This window comes from Scylla paramamosain, chromosome 7 (assembly GCF_035594125.1).
Source record: "Scylla paramamosain isolate STU-SP2022 chromosome 7, ASM3559412v1, whole genome shotgun sequence".
Classification (NCBI taxonomy): domain Eukaryota; kingdom Metazoa; phylum Arthropoda; class Malacostraca; order Decapoda; family Portunidae; genus Scylla; species Scylla paramamosain.
In genome coordinates this window covers 22,397,495-22,420,214 of record NC_087157.1, presented here as the reverse complement: position 1 = coordinate 22,420,214, position 22,720 = coordinate 22,397,495, and the positions used below count along the sequence as shown (strand labels likewise).

Sequence of the window (22,720 nt, the reverse complement as noted above, 5' to 3'; positions counted from 1 at the left end):
TGCTTACACTTAAGCAGCTGATCAGATCAGCTGCTGATTAAGATCAGCTGATCTTTGTTATGGTAAGATGCGTGAGTGTAGGGTGGTGATTGTGGACATAATTTCACTTCTATTCAAGTATCCGGCAATATTCAAGTATCCGGCATGTCGGCGGTCCCGTTGATGCCGGATAAGAGGGATTTTACTATATATATATATATATATATATATATATATATATATATATATATATATATATATATATATATATATATATATATATATATATATATATATATATATATGTGTGTGTGTGTGTGTGTGTGTGTGTGTGTGTGTGTGTGTGTGTGTGTGTGTGTGTGTGTGTGTGTGTGTGTAATAATAATAATAATAATAATAATAATAATAATAATAATAATAATAATAATAATAATAATAATAATAATAAACGGTTTATTATTTAGGCAGTTAACAAACTGAAAATGTACATAGGGGGTACATTATGTGTGTGTGTGTGTGTGTGTGTGTGTGTGTGTGTGTGTGACTCGGTGACTCAGTCCTTCCTTCCTGTATTAAATGACGTGAGTGTACGGGACGAGTACACCATAAATTCAACAAAGAGCTACTGAAACATTAAAGTTTAGCAAGATACCAGTTTTCCAATTGAAGTGGGACAATAGAAGGAAAGAAATGAAGAGCGGGGTTGGAATGTCAAGATTAAGATTATGATATTCATAATTACATTGTATGTAATACTACAAAATTAAGATAAGTTATTCGAACCTTAATCGAACAATCTGCGTCACACTGGTGACCGCAGTGACCCAGGCCAGGTCCAAGCACAGCACGGTGACCACTCTCTTTGCCCTTCTCACTCATTTATTTCTCATGTGGTGTATTTCACTTCTTACTATTGCCTTCTACGTCATAATATTCTTTCTGATTATTGTATCCAGTCTTGGTAAGTTTATACACGGTAATATCGTGGTGATTCACGTGAAGCTCACGAATGAATTTAGGGAAAAATGAGTGAAATAGTGAGTGCTGTCAAACTACCCATTTCCCACCGCCTTCTGATCAGCCTCACTTGGATTCTGACAACCAATCAGCAGCCAGCTTGAACCAATCACCAGCCACTGTGTAGCTATGCCCTTCCTCTCATCCCCGCAGGAGCAAGCTTCTCCACTTCATATGAAACAGACTACTACTACTACTACTACTACTACTACAACTACTACTACCGAAGCTGCATCTACTGCACCACTCCGGGATCAAAAGAACAGAAAAATGTAGTTCAAATCGTAGTACACAGATGCATACCTGATGTCGGTAATTCATCCAGCTGTTGGAGCCAGCCAGCAGCACCGCCCACAGATGTCCTTGATGAGCCTGCACAGAGTTAGTATCATCGGATGCTTGTACCGTCAGCGCCGCCGCCAGCATCACAGCCACCACCACCCACTTCATCTTGTTGGGTGGATAAAAATCACTGACTTGAATGGATATATCAGTACATTAATTACTCCACTAAGCAAGATTCCCCTCCTCGTTGACATGAAAGGCAGTCCAATGCCAAGGGAGCCATGGAAACAATGACAAGATTGACTGCATAGCTATTTATACACGTAAACCAGTTCTAGACAAAATATTATACGCCATCATGGCAAGGTCAAGATTTCTAATCAGGGAGGGAAAAAAAAAATAATCGTGTTGTCAGGCAAGAGCTAAGCTGGGAAGCTAGTGGCCATGTGAGTAGTAAGATGGAAGAAAGGGGGATGGGAGGAGAGGAAGGGGAAACGAGATAGCCTAGCGGAAACTTGAAGGTCACATTTATTTATTAATTTATCAATTAATTTACTTACTTGTTTTTCAGTTTGGGGCATCCTAGCTCCCGCCAAACCTTGCCAATACAATAAACACTGAAGTAACTCAAGGCTTATTACTACGAGTATAATGTGAACAAAGAACCATGCTGCACCCATCTCACTCACCAAGCCGCATAGTAGTTATCAGTAAGCATTGAAATACTTTTCTCCAATAATACCAACCTCTCTTCTGGTAATTAACATTCATGCACCGAGGAGACCAATGATATTGTTACGAACGCGTATATATAGCAGCCCTAAGGGCGAGCACATGAGCATGCTGGCTGTGTGTATGAGGTAGCCTCATATGAGTACATGTGTGGGTGAATTAGCTAGTTAGCGGTATCGTGTTGCTCATTGTTCAGAGGCTGGCGCTGTTATCTACAGTGCTAATGGAAGAAGAGCTGAAATAAGTCTGTCGGTTGACCTCTGAGGCTCTGGGGTCACGAGGGTGTGTGTGTGTGTGTGTGTGTGTGTGTGAGGGTTACCTAACCATGGAATAATTGTTATACGATACCGTTTAATTGTAGTTCTGTGAGTGTGAGTGCATGTATAGCAAAAGTAGCTATCATCCTTACCATTAGTGATAATCTGCATGACTCGTACTTATCTTGCAAGCTAGAATAGATGTAGTTAAGTGTCATCTGGCATAAGTTATGACATGGGAAATAGGGTTTACAGCACTTTGTGGCACAGAGAGAGAGAAAGAGAGAGAGGCCGCGACGTGATAAGACGTGCGAGGGAGACAAGGGAAAGCGAGTCGTAAGTCCTTGCGATTAGAATTTAGAATTTGCGTGTGACTGTATTGCACAGTAACTTGTGTACTGCTGCGTAATATAAGGACATAGGGAGAAGTGTGTGTTCCTTTCCCTGCTCTGTGTGACTGTTTGAATGGTCGGGTGAGTCGGGAGCCGCAGCCGTTCCCAGTAGGAAAAGTCCTCCCCGACACACACACCCCGAACCCCGCAACGGTGTAAGGCGTCCTTTGCCTGCTGGTGGGGGGTACGATTCAATATTTAGTATAAACATTACCAGGTTAAATGATCATACTTTTATTCTGACTTACCTTGACGGATCACAGCTCCTCTTGTCTCCCGCAGAATCTCAGAGAAGAAACTATTAGAAAGCAACGTTCTTCCAGAGTATGCCGGTTGACCAATGCACTTTGCCCCACACACACACCCACACTATCCTCTCCTCGTAACCTTGACAGTGAAGTACAGACAGCAGCAAGGGCGGCGGTGTGGTGGCTGTGTGGTGAGTAGTGAGTCGGTGACTCGTGTGTGTGGCCGCGGGACAATGCTAGAGTTGCCAGTCATGTTAAGTGGGTGGGTGAGTTGACGGTGCAGCTGGAAATATTCATAAAATCTCAAAACAAATTAAATACACAAATTTCCAGCTGGAAATATTCATAAAATCTAAAAAAAAAAAAATTAAATACATAAATCCTACACCTATTTCCTTGCAATAGCTTATGCAGCATTACCTTGACTGAATTATAATACATCATCCTTTTTTATTCCATTGAACTCATTCCAAGAGCGGATGTGTTCATATGCTGCATTTTGTTAAAATTTTATTCATTATTATTCAGTCATGCAGACACTTCATTTCGGGCGAATGCCGGTGCCAGTACACCTATAGCAGGTATTCCTGTCAACATTTCAGGTGCTGGACTTGTCTAACGCGAGTCAGCTGGGCGGGGCAGGGCGCCCGGGCGGGACGGAAGGACGGTGCTTCTGTTCACAATGTAGTGCCGAGATAGCATTTCTTAATGTAGGCGATAATTGCAGACAACAATTATTTGATTTATTTACTGGCAGTATTAATGATATTTCTGCGTCAAGTTTCTCAGCGAACTTGACTTGATAGAAAAGAGCTCACACTTCAGTGGCACCTGAGGAGTGAGGAGGGCGACGACGGCAAGCACTTCATGGTGAACCATTGCATCATGCTTTGAGGCAATATCAGTTGGTGTCAGTGTGTCCCTAGGAGGTTGCCGTTGCCGCGCTTGTGCTACGTGGTCAGGTGGAAACTAGTGAAACAGATATTTCACGAAAATTAAGTAAGTCCTTACTTGTAACTAGGAACTGTTTGGTTTACGGGGAAAAAAAAAAGAAAAAAAAGTTGCCGCCTACCACCAAACTACGCCTTCGCTTCTCTTTCCTGAAACTGTACGTCATCGTGATGAGGCCGAGTCACGCTGGAATAAGAACTACTCATGATAACAAACGAATTCAGGGAAACAGGAATTATGATGCAATCTCGCATCAGAGATCAATGACCTGACAACAAAATACGCATTTACAAATAGGGAGGCAAGAAAAGGCCCCCCTTAAAAATCTGGGCATACACGTTTTCTGTGGAACATACAAGTGTTATAATTTCAGTTTCCATCTTAAATATTTGCATAATACGAGGGCTAACACGGCAGGAGTGTTGTTACTCCAGGTCTGGACGATACGATTAGGCAAAAATTCACAGAATTATCGATATTGCACCCGTCTCCTCTCTTCATTCGTCTCCTCCAAGGATGAGAGAACTGCCATACACGGTAATTATGCCAAGATTCCATATCATCTACGTTTATGAGTCTTCATATAATTATAATTCACTTTAGTCATAAGGTTTATGAATGTATCGTCTACGTATGATTACTATAAGCCCCACTGCCCGCACACCACCACATTCCGCTCACTTCCCAACTTTGCTCCTCACCTCCCTGCCTCCTCCCCTCACCGTCTCCCTACAGCCTTCTCCAGCATGGTGTAAGAGGTGGTATGTTGGTGGCACTGTCTGGCAGTTCTCTCGCGGTCCCGATGAGTGTTACACGACGCTGCGCAGACTCGTTGGTGTGGAAAGCATGAGGCAAGGAGCAGGTAAAAGACTATTACAGCACCACATGCAGACTTGGGTGTGGTAGAGGCCAAACTAGGGGTGCTAGTGGCGCTTGCTGTGGAGTGCCAGCCCTTACCACGTCAGTTCCAGTGGATGGTTTGGGTTCATTACATTTTGTTATATCCATCATTATAGTCACAGATGTATCGTAGGATATATATGTTGTCAGCTTCAGTTTGTATGGTATGTTATGGTGCCAGTTATGTCACGTCTTTGTGCCTGAGCCCTGTGCCGTCATGAGGGAGTCACTGTGTCACCGTGGCAGCGGAGTGATGGCATGATAGTGACGCATGGAAGCAGGTGGGCGGCTGGTGGTAGTGTTTGCCTCAGTGATTACTTATTAATAAAACAGGAGCTGAGGGAATGGTTGGTTGGAACTACACTTTCGCTACGACAGCAAGTTCATAGGACTGTCACCTCAGAAACATTTATATAGTAATTGTGGTTATTTTTGGAAGTGATCTCAGTGTTACCTGTAAAAGCAAAATAGACATTAATGCCGAGTCAAAGTGGGTGTGCACCATCAGTGTCAATGTCTGTATGTGGCATTAATATTAACATCTGTTTTTAGTTATGTAAAGCTGTTTAAATGTTTACATTAATCAGAAGGCCTCAGAATATGTTGTCTTTGCTTTGTGCAGTTATGTCATGGATTTGGAAACCTTGCAGTTGATCCTCTATCTTCAAACTAAATAAGTTAGTGAATATGGTTATCTCTCATGCTAGTGCGGGGGAGGGGGATGGAAATCACGTCTCAACTTAGGAGGACTTTACAGTACTTTTTGTATGTGGCAGTAGCATTTCTAGATACTGAAGAGGTTACAGGCTAAGGCAAGTTTGCTTAGAACTTTTTGATCAAGTTCCACTCTGCTAATTGGTGTTTTGATGTAAAGTTTTTAGAATAACCATATATACAGTAAATGTGCACCCAGTTTATGAGTAGCAAGCATTATACACAAATGTACAAATTTTTTTTTATATGATTTAGGGAAAGGAAATAATTTGCAAAAAAATATATTAAGATGAAAAAATTAAGAATCTCTGTCTGTAAGACTGCTCTAAGGTGAAGTCCACAAACTTGCAGTTGTTAGATTGGGCTGTATTCACTTGGGCATTTTGCATGATTGTTGGTGTGGGGAGGATGGGAGATGTCAAAGGTCAGAACTTTGCTTTAAACTGATGCAGTCTTAGTGAGCCACTTAATGCAGGGCAGGATAGGGCATCTGAATGGTGCTGTCTGCAATTTGACCCTTTCCCTTTTATTTATGAATTGTTTTATTTTTATTTTTATACTGCAGTTAGTGGAGTTAATAAGATTCACACTTGATTTAAAATCTTTAAATGACATAAAATCTGAGCTATAGGTTAGGAATTTGAAGTATGTGAACAGTATGTGTATAGGACCAAGTTTTTTTTTTTTCCTATATTCACCTAACTTTTTTGAAGATGAAAGTAAATTACTATACTATATAGGCATGGACAATATTACATAGTTTTGCTTTTTTTCCTTGAGAGAAATATAGTATTAAAATATATGTAAATTTCAAGGAATATGTGCACAATAGTTTTTTTCTTTCATCATAAATATCAGATGATATATATCAAGTAATACAATCCTCAAAAAAATAATTCTTTTGTTTCCAGAAACATGGAGACTTGCACGTTGACTTCAGATGAAGAGTATTCATCATTCTCCACAACGGTCCTCAATCTTTTTAAGGAGAACAAGAAAGATGAGTTCAAGAAACATCTTAGGGAATACCTTGCCCGGTCCTCTGACCCATACAGGGCTGTTGTGGTGTGCATCAAACTGTGCCCAGGTCTGTTCAACTCCAAGAGCAATACTTGTCCTGCAAACATACTTGTGGAGCTGGAGAGGTACACAGGAGAAAGTAACAACAAGGAGAAGTTCAGCCACTGCCTTACGGAAGACCTACAGGTTGAGGCCTATGAGATTGCTATACACCAGAAAAATACTGGTGTGATAAGACTTTTTGTCAGATGCTTCCAGCTTGTAAAGATAAAGGATTTTCTCATACCTCTCTTGAGAACAGAGTTAAATGCTGACTTGAAGAGAGTGTGTCTCATGGCTACTCTCCTTGGTGTACAGAACCACTTCTCAACATCAGAATTGATATTGCCCCTGTTTCTGACTAACCACCTCTCAGATGCAGATGAATTCTTGGGGTCAAGTCCCTTCCATCAGAAGGAACTGGTGCTGCTCCTTGATGGTCTGCTGGGGGAAGAAGCTTGTTCCTCAGACCCTCCAAAATCTCAGGCAAAAAATGTGAAGAACATGAGGGACCCGAAAGTTATCTGTGATACCATAGGAAAACTTCTGAAAAAGTTTGACTTCAGTTCCTCCATGTGTCCTCATTTTATGAGATACAGGGCTTTAGGGGGATTACGTTTTATGTTTTATAAGTATTACATTGCCAAGGATATGCCAAAATCTGCATTCTACAGCTTGATTAATGATACAGTCAAGGAACATCCAGATATTTCATCAGATTTACTAAAACTCTTCATTAGATATATTGACTTTGAAGGAGCCATATATTATGTTGCAAAACTAAACCTCTCAGAAGATGATACCCCTGATGAGGTGATAGAACACATGAGAATGTATCCTGACCTGCTGGAGGCAAGCAAACACTATGTAGTTGAAGGTCAGCTGCCATATGATGCAGATGAGGAAGAAACCAGTGGATGCTACTCCCTCACTGTGTCAGAAGAAGACATCATCCTTGTCGACACCATTGAAGAGTTTGAGATGTGTGCCGGTCACCTCAAGGCCAGTCCACTGCTGAGTGTGGATGCAGAGTGGAAGCCCACCTTTGGCACTGGCCCAGTGGAGCATGCAGCTCTTCTTCAATTTGCCACAGCCACAAAGGTGTTTCTTCTTGATCTCATTGTGCTCCAGCCATTACTGAAGGATTGTCACTGGCAGAGTATTGGGCAGTTGTTTGCTAATCCAGAGATCCTAAAGTTGGGCTATGGGATCAGGAGTGATTTCAAGGTTCTGAGTAATTTGCATGAGGAGATGAAAAGGGGTATCAGTTGTGCTAAAAAAATCACAGATCTGAACATAACAAAAGGCATTCTGTTGGAGAGATATCCCAACATTTTTGTTTACTCAGAGGAGAAGCACAAAGGCTTGAGTGACTTAGTCTACCGTTGCTTTGGAAAACCACTTGACAAGAGAGAAGGATTTTCTAATTGGGCTGCCAGACCTCTCAATAAATCCCAAGTCATATATGCTGCTGGAGATGTCAGGAGTCTCATTGATATTTACAATTACCTGAATGAGAGAGCCAAGGAACTGGGTGTTAGTGACTGGATTAATTTGGAGCACAAAGGATCCTCTGGAGAAAAGAAAAAAACAGTGCCTCCAAAAGAAGGGGAACCAAAGAATGATGTTCAGGAGAAACAGAGGAAGAGGCAGCAACCAATCAACGCATCAGATTTTGTTGTTATATGTGACAACATGTTGCAGGTTAGTTCATGGAGTTCTTGCATAATTTATAACAATATATATTGATCTCTGTTAAGAAATAGATGTAATGTTTATACTAGCTACTCCATACATGACTAGGAAGATTCATATTCCACTGCAGGGCCTCGCTAAGAAGCTACGTTCCTGTGGTGTGGATGCAGAGGCTCTGGAGAATGAGGAAAGCTGGGATCGGTGCTACAGGTACTATGAGAGGGAGAGGAGAACGGTGCTTACCCGAGGAAACAACTACCACAAGCTGATAAAGTACATTCCAGCACAGTTTGTGTACAGCGTTCAAAGTGAGGTAATTTTTCTTGTTCCTTCAGTTATATTCTCAGGGCACTCTCACACACACAACAGAGCAGGAATGTTAGCCTACTTCACCCACATTGGAATTATAAATATCTGAATTACATCCAGTATGTATTCTCTAGTGTGAAAGGACACAAAAACCTAATTGTGTCTGCTTAGCCTGGTATTCAAACCCAGGATTTCTTAGGTGTGAGCTGATCATTCTATGAGCAGAGCATCTCTATGTTAATATAATGATCTTGATAATAATGATAATAATCGTTGTAGTTTTAGATAAGAATAAACTTTTCTCTCTTTGCCTTGCAGCTAGTTCAGGAACAGCTGGAAGAGGTAATAGAGGCCTTCAGTGTCAAGGTAACATTGAAAGATGTGTTTGCTCGGTGCTCAAAGTGTAACTCAAAAAAGTACATAGTAGTGCCTTCATCAATAATAAGTGCCATGCAGAGTGGTGTCACCAGCAGGAGTGAGGCTCGAGGTGGCTGGGTGGAGTGTGAGGGAGGGGATGTCAATGTGCTGAGTGGCTACACCGGCACTGGGGTGCGAGTGCGATTTGAGTCGGTGCCGGTGGCAGTGGTGGAGACTAATGATCCATTTTACATATGTTATGTTTGTGGCAAGTGTTATTGGGAAGGATCACACCACAAGAAAATACTCAGTGGGAGGCTGAAAGACATTGTGCTTGGTGATGATGAGGGCAGTGCAGTGAGGAACACACCTGGTGACAAGACCACTTGATTAATGCTCTGCCTTCAGTGGACAAAATGCTTCTAGTGGTGTGGCGTGTGCCTGAGGGTGTGGCACGTATGACTCTTTCTTAAGAGTTACAGGAACAAAAAAATTCAGTGCAGTATTTTTGTAAGTAGTGAACCAAATAATATTTTGAAGATATTTCATCCATGACTTTTTTTCTATATGAACAGTAGTGATTATTTTTCTCACCTATGTTGCAGGAGATAATTTTTCCTTATATACTTCCGCATTTCTTTCATAATGTTTGCTGCATAGCTTCTCAGATATATTTGAAACCAGATTTTTAATGTTGTTTCATCCTTTCTGCAAATTTCATAAAGGATTTTGTTCTGTACCTGCTCATTACTGTAATTGCTTTTTATTCAGGAATTGCATTTTTTATTAGGGTGTTTTCAACTTTTTAAAGATGACAACCATTTAAATAGCCACACTTTATCTTATTTTGGTAATCAAATGGTTCTCTTTTTCCATTATATTGGAAATATTTAGTACCTGTCCATGTGGTAGACAGACTTAGGTTATTTATGTAATTTTGAACTGTATTTTTTTATAGAAATATTCCACTCTGACACATTGTCTGTACAGCATGTTAGATAATCACAAGTTTAGCCTTCAAGGCATGTATGGTAATGCAAGCAAAGACTAATTTTCCATATAGTGACAACATTGACAAAGGTTCAAACAGAATACGTGTGCAGTTTATCAGGATTAGAGCACAATTAGTACATATATCTACTTGTACTGGTTCTGAATATACCTTTCAATAGCTTTAAGTACTTTGGGATGATCAGGAATGTCATGCTGAATTGAATGGCAAGAAGTGTTCATGACCAGTGTCATATCTTTAGCATTGTAGTGTCCTTGCTGCCTTCACATCTCTTGGCTCTGGGTTACTGTGGAGTGATTGTATTGCGAAGCCAATGGCAGTCACCCAGTCATGGAGGGTTAAGCACAGTTAAGGAGGGTGTAGCACGATCTTTCTACACCAGAAGTACAGATATGAGAACGTGAATCATGTGAGTTCTGAACATTACTCAGCAGAAAGGTACAAGTCTCTGCTATATTTTATTTGCTTAAGTAAGATAGTGTTGCATGATACACTATCCTTCACAGCAGGTGACTTCAGTTATCTCTTCTTGCTGCTGATGTTAAGCTTGCCTCCTTGCATGTTTTCTTGCCTTTCATGATGGAGAATGAGGAGGAGGAATGGGAGAGAGGGATGCCAGATGTAAGGAACAAAAAGCCTTTGTCCTTGAGGGAGGAGAAGGAGCCTGACTGTGACTTGGTGCTGATGAGGTTCTAGAAAACTGGGTCATCCTCTTTCATAGAAGACAAGGAAGAGGTAGAGGAGGTTGGAGAGGTTAAAGTTTCTTTGGGTCATCCTCAAGATTCCTAAAGCTAGGCAAGAGTTTTCTGGAGGAGACAGTCAGAGTACCTGTAAACCTTTGCAGCAGTCTCTTGTGGTAAAGTGGCTGGCAGGCTGCTGGGGAAGCTTTACTCATAATGCTCTGGAATCTGGCTTGTGAGTTTGTTGTGCACTATATCATGGGTGAAAAGACTTATCACCATTTCCATCAGTGCTTAGTGTGTGCTGTCCACCTCCACACCGTCCCTTCATTTCATCACCACCTTCATCCTCTCTGCCAGCTGCCTCTGAGCCCTGTCCAACCTCTCAGTTTCCTGCAATAGGTGACTTTCCCTGACCAGTTCCTCCTTTGTGCTTTACTGGTGAGCACCTATCTCCTGCACTGCCTTGAAGTGTCCACCCACTCCTTCCTCCTGGCATCTCACATGCTGATCCTGCAAGGCTGTGGAGACACCAAGGGACTGCTGCACTTGATTCACAAGTTGTTCTAAGGCTGTTTCCATCTCACAGTGCCTCTCACCCAGACACTGCAAGGTTCCCTCCAGCTTCCCAACACACACACACACACACACACACACACTGAGTATATATGCATACTCACATACAACTAATTTGCATTTTGTGTGCCAAAGAATGTAAAACATGGGGTTTAATAATTCTATGTAGTGGTAATTTTTCTCTTTTGTGATCTACTGAATTTTATTGCAAAGTTTAAATAACATTTGCTGACACCTTTCTAATGCAAAAGTTAACCAGTATTTTCAGTCATTCATTCCTTTCTCTGGTAAACTCTGGAACTCCCTGCCAGCTTCTGTATTTCCACCTTCCTATAACTTGAATTCCTTCAAGAGGGAGGTTTCAAGACACATCCTTCAATTTTTGTCTACTGCTTTCGACCCTTTTCTGGGACTGGCATCTCAGTAGGTTTTATTTATTTTTTTATTGGATATTTGTTGCCCTTGGACAGTGTCCCTCCTACATATATAAAAATAAAAAAAAAAAGGTAAATCCTGAAGTGTGGGCATGTTTGTGGACTAACAGGTGACACATATGCATCAAAAGGATTCTTGACATAAAATAGAACATGAGAATTGTTTTGGCTATGATATAATAATACAAAGCTGCTGCTTCCTACTGTTTCTTTACCTAATAGACTCACCCAGTATCATTAATGCAGGATGTTTTTAACATTAGCTCTATGCTTGGGAAGATTAAGGCCAGTTGTTGTGTCTACCCTTATAAACACTGAACACAATTGAAGAATCCAAACTAAATATTACAGAAAGAGAACTGGGTATCTTTGGTAATACTGACTCCAGCATGGGGCATCAGTCAATGGAGATGGATGGGTGGAGCTGTGCATGTCACCTATAGCCACACTCATAACCAGGGTAACAAACACACTGGTGCCAGATAGCCACTGACAAAAGATGTTATTTTTCTATCTCGACTCATGCCTGAATTATTTGTTATTTTGGTTATTTGGTTATGTGCTCTCCAAATGCATAATAGGACAGTTCTCAAAGTGCATAGAAATAAAAAAAAAATTTAAAAAGTTAAAAGTGCTACAAAAAACATGGAAAAAAAAAAAAAAAAATGAGAGGAAATTAACAATGGCTGCAAACTAAAGAAAATACATGAAAATAACTATGGCACTCACTATCCTGGCTAAAGCACCTCCATAGAAAAAAGGATGAGTGCTTCTTTTGATTTCATTTTCAAATCTTGGTGGAATATTAAAAGAAGCTATAAATGTGTACAGATTATCTGTTTTCTTAAAAATAATTCTTGCTAACATACACATCATTTAGGGGTTGATACAAAGGCAATTTTTATACCACTCATTGTGTGTTTGAAGTTAAGTAAAGTCAAGTTTGCATCTTGGTGGACAGAGTTCCTCGTAACTAACTCTCACACTTTTGCTTTCCATCCAATGTTTAAGCCTCTGTAGCTTGAAAGTGTGTGTGTGTGTGCATTAGAAAAGAAGAGATTATATTTTGTTTGTATATTTATATTTGTGTTTCTTTAGTAGATAATGTATGCAAGTATACGGCATGTATTTATATGTGTGTGAAAGGCAAGATGATCTAAGGCAGACACTTGAGGGTGAAGGCAACAGCGAAAGGTGAGATGGAATGCTGACCAGATTGTGTTGATTGACAGTGAGAGTGTACAGACAGTACTAGAAGACAGACACACTAGCATTGTACTACACCAACATTACATGTATACATGAAACCCTCACAGTTGCCGATTAAATCATAATAATGTATCTGTTTTTTGTCATGAACTATGCTTATGTAATTGCTCATCAGATCAAGGGCTTTCTGCAGTTTGTACATACAGACAATAAAATTCTGCAACATTGGACAAATTAAAGGAAGGTAAAATTTTAAACTTCATCCATGCTTCAGAAGCTGTGGAAAGATATTAGTCATGGCTGTAATTCACTGCATATAGAACTTGTGGCAAGTATGTTTTGCTGCTCACCAGGATTTTAGTGGGTGTAAATTACTTTATGTATCAGTCCTTCAATACCAGTCCCTTAAGGAATATTTTTTCTACTTAAGCTACAGTAAGTCTTTGTACCAGCATTCTAAAGGACTGCCCTGGTGGTGAGTACAGTTTGTGGTGACACTTTGCAGTAGGGATTCACAGCATCATTTATCAAGACAAGATATTTGTAACCTGGTTTTCTATATACTCACTCAATATGGTCAGGGTATATTGGATGTATTCTGAGATGGACAGACAGTTTGATTGTCTACATATATGAAAGAAGGAGAGATGTTTTCTTAACTTAAAAATGAATCTTCTACTGTACACCATTTTCATGAATAAGCTTATTTTCTGTCAAGAATTCATGTATGAGTTAAAAAGACATATATGCACCACAGCACCATGTGTACAAGTGTGGGACAGTTATAACATCTGGAGAAAAAAAAAAAAATTTAAGAGATGAAAACTAGTGTTTCAAATAATATAAGTAGTGAAATATCAGTTTTCCTGTAATTAAATATATTTTGTCTTAATTTTGAATATGTGTTGTGAGATCTCAAAGTCCAAGAGGTTATCCTAAGAAAAAATTGTTTCTGAAAATGTAACAAAGTAGTTGTGCTGGACAAAAGTACTTGTGTCTTAACACTACTTTCTTAGTCACTACTTTGAAAATTGCAACTCTAGTTCAAGGCACCTACAAGAGAAGCATAAATGTCTTACCACCAGCAAGTTTGGTAGGTCTTCTCATAGTACACTGGCTTGTAGGTTCTTGAAGAATATTGTTGATGATAATGCTGCTTTTATAGTGAAATATATATAATTGATCTTCAGGTAGTTTTTATTTTCTGTACCTGAATTTGGTTGCAGGGTTTACTTGATACTGGATACTATGGAATACTTCATGAGTAAAGAATGACACCCTTTATTTTGAAGGTATTCTGGTCTGTTTCCCTTCAGTATTATTTTTGATCTCAGAGGGACAGTTAGCAATGTCCTCGTGTTAAAATATGCAAGCTATGTCAACTCATTCATATAACAGATTTGTGTCATACTCCTGTTTGGAACATTATGGAGACACAAATTCATCACGTGAAATAAACTGGCCTTGAGGGGTTGATTCTTAGAATTGAATGCTGGCAGGAGTCTCAACGATAAATTTAGGTCTAACACATTACCAATCAGACTAAGATATTAATCAAGAGTATGGTGCATTTTTTTTTTTTTTCTTGTGTGAGGACTAGCACTGGGAAACAAAAAGACTGTCATAAAAGAAGATCCACTAAGGTTGAGGGCAGAGCCATCTCGTGCTATATGGGAACTACATGGCTGCATAGGGATCCCAAAATCAACAGGAGCCCCCAAGCTGCCATTATTATCATTATTATTATTATTATTATTATTATTATTACCACTAAAATGTGCATGTTAAGTATTGACAGATCCACTGAAATTCTGATTAATCTTCAGAAATTCAAATATTTTTTATGGATTTTGCCATATTATCCTAAACTTTGGATCAGGACTCCAGAATATATCTTGTATGTGCGGTGCTTTGTCACACCCCCCTGTCCCCGTCACGCTAAGGCTGTATGTGGTGTCACCGTGTCAGTCTCAGGTCACTTAGCCTCAGCCTCAGGTTAGTAGCAACTGATGAGTGACTATGATATTTCTTCAAAAAGGATATACCTTTCTGGAGAGAGAGAGAGAGAGAGAGAGAGAGAGAGAGACTGAAGACAATAAATGTTCACAAAGCAAAGGTAAGACATTCATGATGATGGCGTAATTTTTTTTTCCGAGGACACCCTTATTCAATTTATTTATTTTCTAGTTTCTATACATATTTCAATATTTTTTGGAAATAATACCTTCATATATAGCACATAGATGGTGTATTTCACCTGTTAGTGTTCTTTGGGACAGTTAATTCTGAGGTGAAATCAGAGCCAAATTTGGAGTGCTGCTTAATTTTAAAAATATGGATGGTGAGGCATTGTCCAATCAATGTGTTGAGCTCTGTAGCACATTAAGGACTGAGAATGAAAAAGACATTGATGGAAAAGAACTGGGCCTTGAAATCAACAACTTGCTAACAGATGACATGACTGCACTGGAGTTTCTCCTATATCCATAAAAAGTAGCGCACTAGAGTTTCTCCTATATCTATAAAAAGTACTTGAAAGAACTCTGTGGATTGCCTGCACTCTCCCTGTGACCATGGTCTCAGCAGAGAGGAGCTTTTCAAAGCTAAACCTCATAAAGTCATCAATGAACTGAGGTCATCAATGGAATGAGATCACTTCAGTGGACTTACAAAAATCAGCATCAATCAAGAGATTGGCAAGCAGCTATCATACAACAAAGTTATTGATGGCTTTACTTCTAAAACAGCCAGAAGGCAGAAGAAGCTTTAAAGACAATGAAGAGATGAGACTGTGATCATGCAGATTTTTGCTGCTGAGGGGATAATAGCATCCACCTGCTCACAAAAGACCCACACTGGTCATGAAGGGGGCTTAGTGTTAAATGAATAGTTCCACATTAACTGCAACATGTACTTATTGGTTTATTTTTATCATTTGCATTTTTGTATGGATGCTATCATCATTATGCTCACTATGTGCAAAGGCCTAATGTACTAATGTCATTAATGGAATCCCTCTCATCCGGCATTCGAGTATCTGGCAGCTTCAAGTATCTGGCACATTTTTCCCCGAGCCTTAAAATCAATAAAAAATCAATGTGTACTCATAAAATCGATTAAAATTCCCGCGCGAGGCACACTTTGTCCCCTCGCCACCAGAGCGCACTGCTTCGCGCCACCCCGTGGCCCACTGCACTGTGTTTACTCAGTGACTCAGTCCCGCGTGTGCACTGTTTATCGCCTGACGTCTTCATCATGCCTAAAGTTGTAGAAAAGAGGAAGCGTGTTGTGCTTACACTTAAGCAGCTGATCAGATCAGCTGCTGATTAAGATCAGCTGATCTTTGTTATGGTAAGATCCGTGAGTGTAGGGTATTGATTGTGGACATAATTTCACTTCTATTCAAGTATCCGGCATGTCGACGGTCCCGTTGATGCCGGATAAGAAGGATTTTACTGTATATATATATATATATATATATATATATATATATATATATATATATATATATATATATATATATATATATATATTCATTTTGTGTAATAGCCTAATTTCTTTGAGGGGGAAGTATATTTTTATGTTTAGTATTATTTGTATATTACAGTAAAATCCCTCTCATCCGGCATTCGAGTATCTGGCACATTTTTCCCCGAGCCTTAAAATCAATAAAAAATCAATGTGTACTCATAAAATCGATTAAAATTCCCGCACGAGGCATACTTTGTCCCCTTGCCACCAGAGCGCACTGCTTCGCGCCACCCGCGGCCCACTGCACTGTGTTTACTCAGTGACTCAGTCCTGCGTGTGCACTGTTTATCGCCTGACGCCTTCATCATGCCTAAAGTTGTAGAAAAGAGGAAGTGTGTTGTGCTTACACTTAAGCAGCTGATCAGATCAGCTGCTGATTAAGATCAGTTGATCTTTGTTATGGTAAGATGCGTGAGTGTAGGGTGGTGATTGTGGACATAATTTCACTTCTATTCAAGTATCCGGCATGTCGGCGGTCCCACTAATGCCGGATAAGAGGGATTTTACTGTACATTCATATTCATGATATTATTTGTATTGGTATATTATTAGCATTATTCCACAATTTCCTAACACTTAAAATAAAGAAAAGGAAATGCACCATCTGGTGGATTTGGGAGATGTCATAATGCAAATTTGGTAAATCCTGCAGCAAAGCTCCATTGTGTTTGGTTTATTATGATTTCTTGTGGGCTTAAAATCATTTGAAAAAATAAAGATATTCAGAGAGCTTTATGAATTTAGCTTTTTTCTTCTTAATGTTCACAAGACTAAAGGATTTAAATGCTGAAGAAGTGGTCTGAACCATCTTAGAGGGCTTAGAATCCACCGATCAGTTTCACAACACAGGGCCCAAATAACATTTTACATAGGGCCCCCAAAAGGGCAGAAATGGCCCAAAGAGTATAGTCAAAAGGGTTATCAAAATTTGATAAGTGTCTTGAACCACACCCACTATGGCCTGGTATACTGATGAAAACCACATGTGCATCTGCTATAATGAGTATTCCAAATATTACTAGTTGGTATACTATGTGGTATATCAACCTAATTTCATGGTTAGTGATGGAATTTTAGGTTATATCTACATATATGTGCTTGATTTAGATGTTGTGAGAGAAATTAAATAAAAGATTGTCTAAAATCATCCTTTCTCATTTCACCTCATTATTATTAACAAATGCACTGGAACCTCAGTTACTAAATGTTTCCCTTTCCAAACAACTCCATTTTCGAAGAAAAAATTAACTCGTAATTGCTTTGGTTACTGTATCATATTTTGGTTTTTGAACAAAGTTACTTGATTTCAAATACTACAAGGCGTAGCAAAAGCTGCCATTTATTACTAATTTATAGTTTCTACAAATATTTCCTTTGTTTTTATATATTTGGAGGAGAGACACAGAGGATAAGACAATAATTCAATCTTTGAAATGGTAAATGTGATCCTGTTGAAGAACCTTGATGCAAAAAAAAAACAAGGTTCAGCACTCAGTAGTAATCCTGAACCTCCTGTGGCTTCCTCTATGACCCACAGTGCCTCACTACTGCACAACTGCATTTTCCCAGTAGCATTTCCCAGCAGCAAGATGTTTAAGTGTTATGATCACCTTCATTTTGGTGGTGAATGGGTTGCTCCTCTCTGTATCAATCTGTAAAGCTTCCCTCATTTAATTGGTGACAAAGAGAATGCCTGCATGGTCTAAACAATATCTTTTGATGAGTTCTGTGTCACTAAGTTAATTCAATGCATCCTTTCTAGATAAAAAAAAATGTTGTGGAGTGGCCATCTTAGCAGTGGGAATGTCAGTCATTACCTGCTAAGACATGGTAGATTAATCTATTTTACACTGATTCCTATGGGAAAAATAGTTTTGGTTTTCAAACATTTCGGATTTTGAACGGTACTCAGGAATTAATTAAGTTTGAAAATTGAGGTTCCATTGTACAAGTCTTTCAAGGTGAATATACTCATAAATCCTCTACATTTACTGCACTTACATGGAAAAACCTACACAGATGATGAGACAATAAAGAAAGGCACTTGTAAGATGTCCTGCTAATTACAGACTAGTTATCCAAGCTTCTTCCAACTGGCAGCTTGAGGCCAACATCACTTACATAGGTGATGATCATGACACTTCTCATGTAGAGGGTCTTACCAGCACTCTCACTTGTGGCTGATGAATGAACTTGGATTGCAAAATTATTTAATTAAGTTCTGAAATGACAATTTTATTTCACGGTTTCTTACATTTTCTCTTTCCTTAACTTAATATTTACTTATATAGTTCATGTATTGGTTATGTATGCTTATGTATGGAAAGTACAAAAAAAGTATTGAACACCACAAGAAAGTTAAACAATGTGAAACAGAGTATAAGACATGGATTCCATTATGAAACAGAAGTAGAAAGTACCCGAAGGAGAGGGAGCCTCGAAGTCCTATGTGGTGTGAAGAACCCTCATATATTGGACCATGGTGGTGTCATGGGCTGGGGGTTCTGGAGATAGGACATCACAACTGCTGAGATGGACAACCTGGTAAGGTGACACAAATGAAGGAGTTACCAAGCAACACATCAACACCTTGAATGAATAACCAAATAGCCATTTCCTATTTTCTACATGGATTTTAATCAATAGGATACACAGCACCACAAACACATAAAAAGAATAGCAGAAAGTGAGATGCATAAGAGACTATATCTATCTCATGTGTTGTTACAAGAGGATTAACTCCTATGAAATAGAGATGTAGAGAGCTGGTGTATGTGAGAAAGGTGAAAGAAAAATAAAAGAATTAGAGCATGCAAGGATGGGAATATATGAAAATAATTATATTTCCATCATCCATCCTATAGTGAAAGATCTTACAAACATGTGTCAGATATAAATAAGACAGATAAGTAGTATAATGTACAAGCAATCTCTTGTGATACATTTGTAAAGATACTTAAATGCACAACTACATCTGAGGCACTTAATTCAGGAAGTCCATAAGTGCCACCTATAAAAAACTGAGAAAATGTCATTCAAAGTTTTATAGTGTTCAAAATGGTATATCTTTTGAAACCAACCACATGAATTTGATGGATCATGGATGAAAACACAACTGAATGTCTTGACTAAGGAGTATGATTGTATTCACTATCATATCTCATTAAAAAAATCAATAATAAATAAAATACTTTATGTAATGCAATGAAACTCATACATAATGCTAAAGAATGTTGTTTGATATAACCAAAAAAAAAAATAAATAAATAAATAAACAAAATAAATAAATAAATAAATAAATATATAAAATAAAGAGAATAGGATAAAACAATATAGGCATACAGCTTGAACCGCACAATAATGGTGAAAAAGAATATTACATAATTGTCTACTCCAAGAAACTGTTACAAAATTTTGCTCATGTGGGCCTACAGGCCTTGCTTTCACAACTTTACCAGAATGAAGACTTGTATATTCTTGGCCTAGATTTCTTTTTCTTTAACATTTTTCATCCAATTTTTTGGGTTGTGCTTCTTTGGCATCCCAAACAATGTACTAGGCTGATTGATATCACTCATGCAAGCACAAAAAACATTGTATGCTTACGAAAAAGCACAGGATATGAAGTGTAATCCAAGGAAGGTGTGCATGCCATGGTGTTTGAATGTGTACTGGAGAGTGTTGCAATGCGTGCTCATGATCAACCAGATGCTATCCATCAGACAATGTGATTAGCTAAATGTGGCTGTCATTTTTAAAAATATGTAAAGATGCATACATCAATTTGCTTCTTAAAGGATGCAACAGCCTCTCCTAACTCAGCAACAAAGTTCACATTACTTGTAGATAAAGGGAATTTTGACCACTTAAGCACTTTCAGAGGAATGTCCCTATGTGCCTCTAAGATAGAGGGATGGTTGGGGAATACATTGGTATACCTAACTCAGTTTGGGCAGAGGTGGCATTTATTGATTTTCTGAACTAAGTGCCTCATATATCATGTGCATGAAAATAAATAGCTACTATTGTATGTTTTCTGATACATGTACATACTTTATTGTAGTGAACTCTTAGGCAAAGAAGATGTACTGCTAAAAAAAAGTAATATAATCTTTAGATATATTATAAAAGACTTACATGAAGCTACTCAGCATCTGTTTGGTGTCATCATTCACCCGTGCATTGGCAAAACTAATGCAGGAACAATAGAGGGCCACCCAGGCACACCACTTGAGCTGTAACATACATACATGTAATCATCTCAGGCCATTACTTCACAGGTGCCATGTTATCATAAACAAAAGAGTTACTCTGAAAACTGTTTAAATCATTGTGTTGAGACTCAAGATTATGTCAGGGGTACACAGATCCTTTATTACTATCAAAAACTTTAGTAATTTACTCCTAATACTTTCATCTCATAGTGTGAAGATATGAGAACAAGTACAGCTCTCTCTGAAGAATACTTGCGAGTGGAATATACTTTGATAGAATTTACTATTTACCATGAGGACTGCTGGTGGCACTTACCCGCATCATGAGGCCACACATACTGAAGATCATGCCCAACACATTCATGTAGTCAGTAGTGGGGTCCTCACCAGGAGCTCCAGGGGTGCCCTGTGCAGGAGGCTTGTATCTGCGAGACACAAAAATTTTTTCACCATCCCAATAAAATCATCTATTTATCTACCTACAGCTGATGCCTGCTCCTGAAATTGTGATAATGTTCTGGATGGCAGCAGCCATTTAGCTCAAAACAGGATAACTGGGAGAAGCTGTAGCAATTGTGACTGCAGAATTACTTTAATCTGTCTAACCAATGAGCTCAAAATTTGGCTAAATACTGTAGCATCAAAAACATACCAAATTCCCTATAGAAAGTTCTTAAATTAGGCAATACCCAGACTACTTGCCATCCTATATCTACCAACATGTGTATGAATGTGAATATACACTATTAATTAAATTCCTTTCACTGGTAGCTATGGAATGCTCTGCCTGCTTTCATATTTTCTCCTACCTCTACTGAACTGTTTCAAGGTTTCAAGACACCTCAATTTTCAAGTGATCTTTTTCAGACTACCTAAACTGGCATCTTTTGAGACTTTATGCTTTATTGTTTTTTTTTTTTTTTTTTTTTACCTAGGACAGTCACACACACACACATAAACACGGAGAGGCGAGACAAATGGGCGAGTCTCTTAATGTGTAGCTCCTGTTCACCTAGCAGCAAATCAGTACAGAATGTCAACACCGCTGTCCCGGTGTGTGGTGTGGCAGTGGTCTCAGTCCTACCTGAAGATCGGTCACTATGAGCTCTGAGCTCTTTCCGTCGGGTAACGGCTGGCTGCGTGACCAACAGGCGACTATAGGTGAATAACACACACACATACACACTAATAGCCCGCCACAACCACGGGCAGGTGTCCGCCGCGCTTGGGTCTTATCTGCTAACTTCTCCACCACCTCAGAACACTGACCTGGTGATCTTGTCTGCCCTCTTAGGGTCAGAACTGTGGTTAGCTGTCTGCATAGTGACTGAGAGACCTCCCTTCACCTGTTCCTCCTCCAACAACTCCCCTTCAGCAGGTTTTGTGTCACCTGCGTGGCTTATCTCGCCTCCCGGACGGTCATTCTCTCTCTCGTCAACACAGCTTATTACAGCAAGTTCAACCATACAATTTTGTTGGATTATATACATAAGTTAGTTTCCGTATATTTAATAAGTTTTTATTCATTAGTTACAGTTTTAGTACAATGAAAAGTATCTAAAGTAAAGGTGTCACATGACTGGCAAACGAGCCTATTACATTCATCACGGAAGTTTTTCCGGTAAACATTATAGACCCAATTTTAAGATTGAACAATTAATTAAATAAAATAACTGCCAGGACTGGTGTAATTTCGAGCACAAACAAGCTAAAACATCATCATCCTATTTCAGTCCTATTTGACGGTACTTCGTTACTATTTCATGCTATAGATATCTATGGCATAACAGTTCTAAGATCGAAACAAGCAGTCATATAAAACAGTTGCTTAGACTGGTGTATCTTTGACCACAAACAGCCACAATGTAGAAACATCAATTTTAATTGGAGTCATTAATTACTATTTCGTATTATAACTATCTATGTCATTACAGATTCAGTTCCAAGATAAGACAATCAATTGTTGTTTTACTTAAAACAACTGCCTGATTGGTATACCTCTGGCCACAAACTGTTATGGTATAAAACATGATTATCACTTTCATCTCATATGATTAGACTTCATTATTATTTCATACTACAACTATATATCACATTATACACTAAGTTCTACCATAATATAGAACAATCAATCACATAGGTAAAACAACTGTCTGGTGTGTCTTTGAC

At 39.0% G+C, this 22,720-nt stretch overlaps 3 protein-coding genes across 9 annotated transcripts in view; 1 reads left to right on the top strand and 2 right to left on the bottom strand.

Annotated features, from left to right (window-relative positions):
• Positions 1 to 4,690, bottom strand: part of LOC135102210 (legumain-like) — a 34,082-nt gene extending 29,392 nt beyond the window's left edge. The window contains exons 1-3 of one of the 2 annotated variants that reach the window (XM_064007046.1): positions 4,563 to 4,688; positions 2,911 to 3,193; positions 1,300 to 1,446 (exon numbers count right to left, since the gene is read on the bottom strand). In XM_064007046.1, the coding sequence (XP_063863116.1) occupies positions 1,300 to 1,446 (147 nt within the window). In that variant the 5' untranslated portion in view covers positions 2,911 to 3,193; positions 4,563 to 4,688. Of the gene's footprint in view, positions 1 to 1,299; positions 1,447 to 2,910; positions 3,194 to 4,562 lie in introns of both variants that reach the window. The other variant, XM_064007047.1, reaches the window with a different exon arrangement.
• On the top strand, positions 3,561 to 13,995 carry LOC135102209 (exonuclease mut-7 homolog). Of its 6 annotated transcripts, XM_064007041.1 has the most exons (5): positions 3,921 to 4,398; positions 4,597 to 4,712; positions 6,387 to 8,238; positions 8,360 to 8,542; positions 8,857 to 13,995. In XM_064007041.1, the coding sequence occupies exons 1-5, from the start codon at positions 4,378 to 4,380 to the stop codon at positions 9,283 to 9,285; spliced, it is 2,601 nt and encodes an 866-aa protein (XP_063863111.1). In that variant the 5' UTR covers positions 3,921 to 4,377; the 3' UTR covers positions 9,286 to 13,995. The 6 variants fall into 6 exon arrangements, with proteins under 6 accessions (XP_063863114.1, XP_063863111.1, XP_063863115.1 ...); XM_064007044.1 differs by lacking the exons at positions 3,921 to 4,398; positions 4,597 to 4,712 and adding an exon at positions 3,561 to 3,909; XM_064007045.1 differs by lacking the exon at positions 4,597 to 4,712 and having other exon boundaries at positions 3,922 to 4,398.
• Positions 13,996 to 18,551: 4,556 nt separating this feature from the next.
• Positions 18,552 to 22,032, bottom strand: LOC135102212 (protein Asterix-like). The gene is made up of 4 exons (XM_064007053.1): positions 21,821 to 22,032; positions 20,868 to 20,976; positions 20,475 to 20,572; positions 18,552 to 18,878 (listed from the first exon to the last, which is right to left on the bottom strand). Exons 1-4 carry the CDS (start codon positions 22,015 to 22,017, stop codon positions 18,803 to 18,805), a joined length of 480 nt encoding a protein of 159 aa, XP_063863123.1. The 5' UTR covers positions 22,018 to 22,032; the 3' UTR covers positions 18,552 to 18,802.
• Between the last annotated feature and the right edge of the window lie 688 nt (positions 22,033 to 22,720).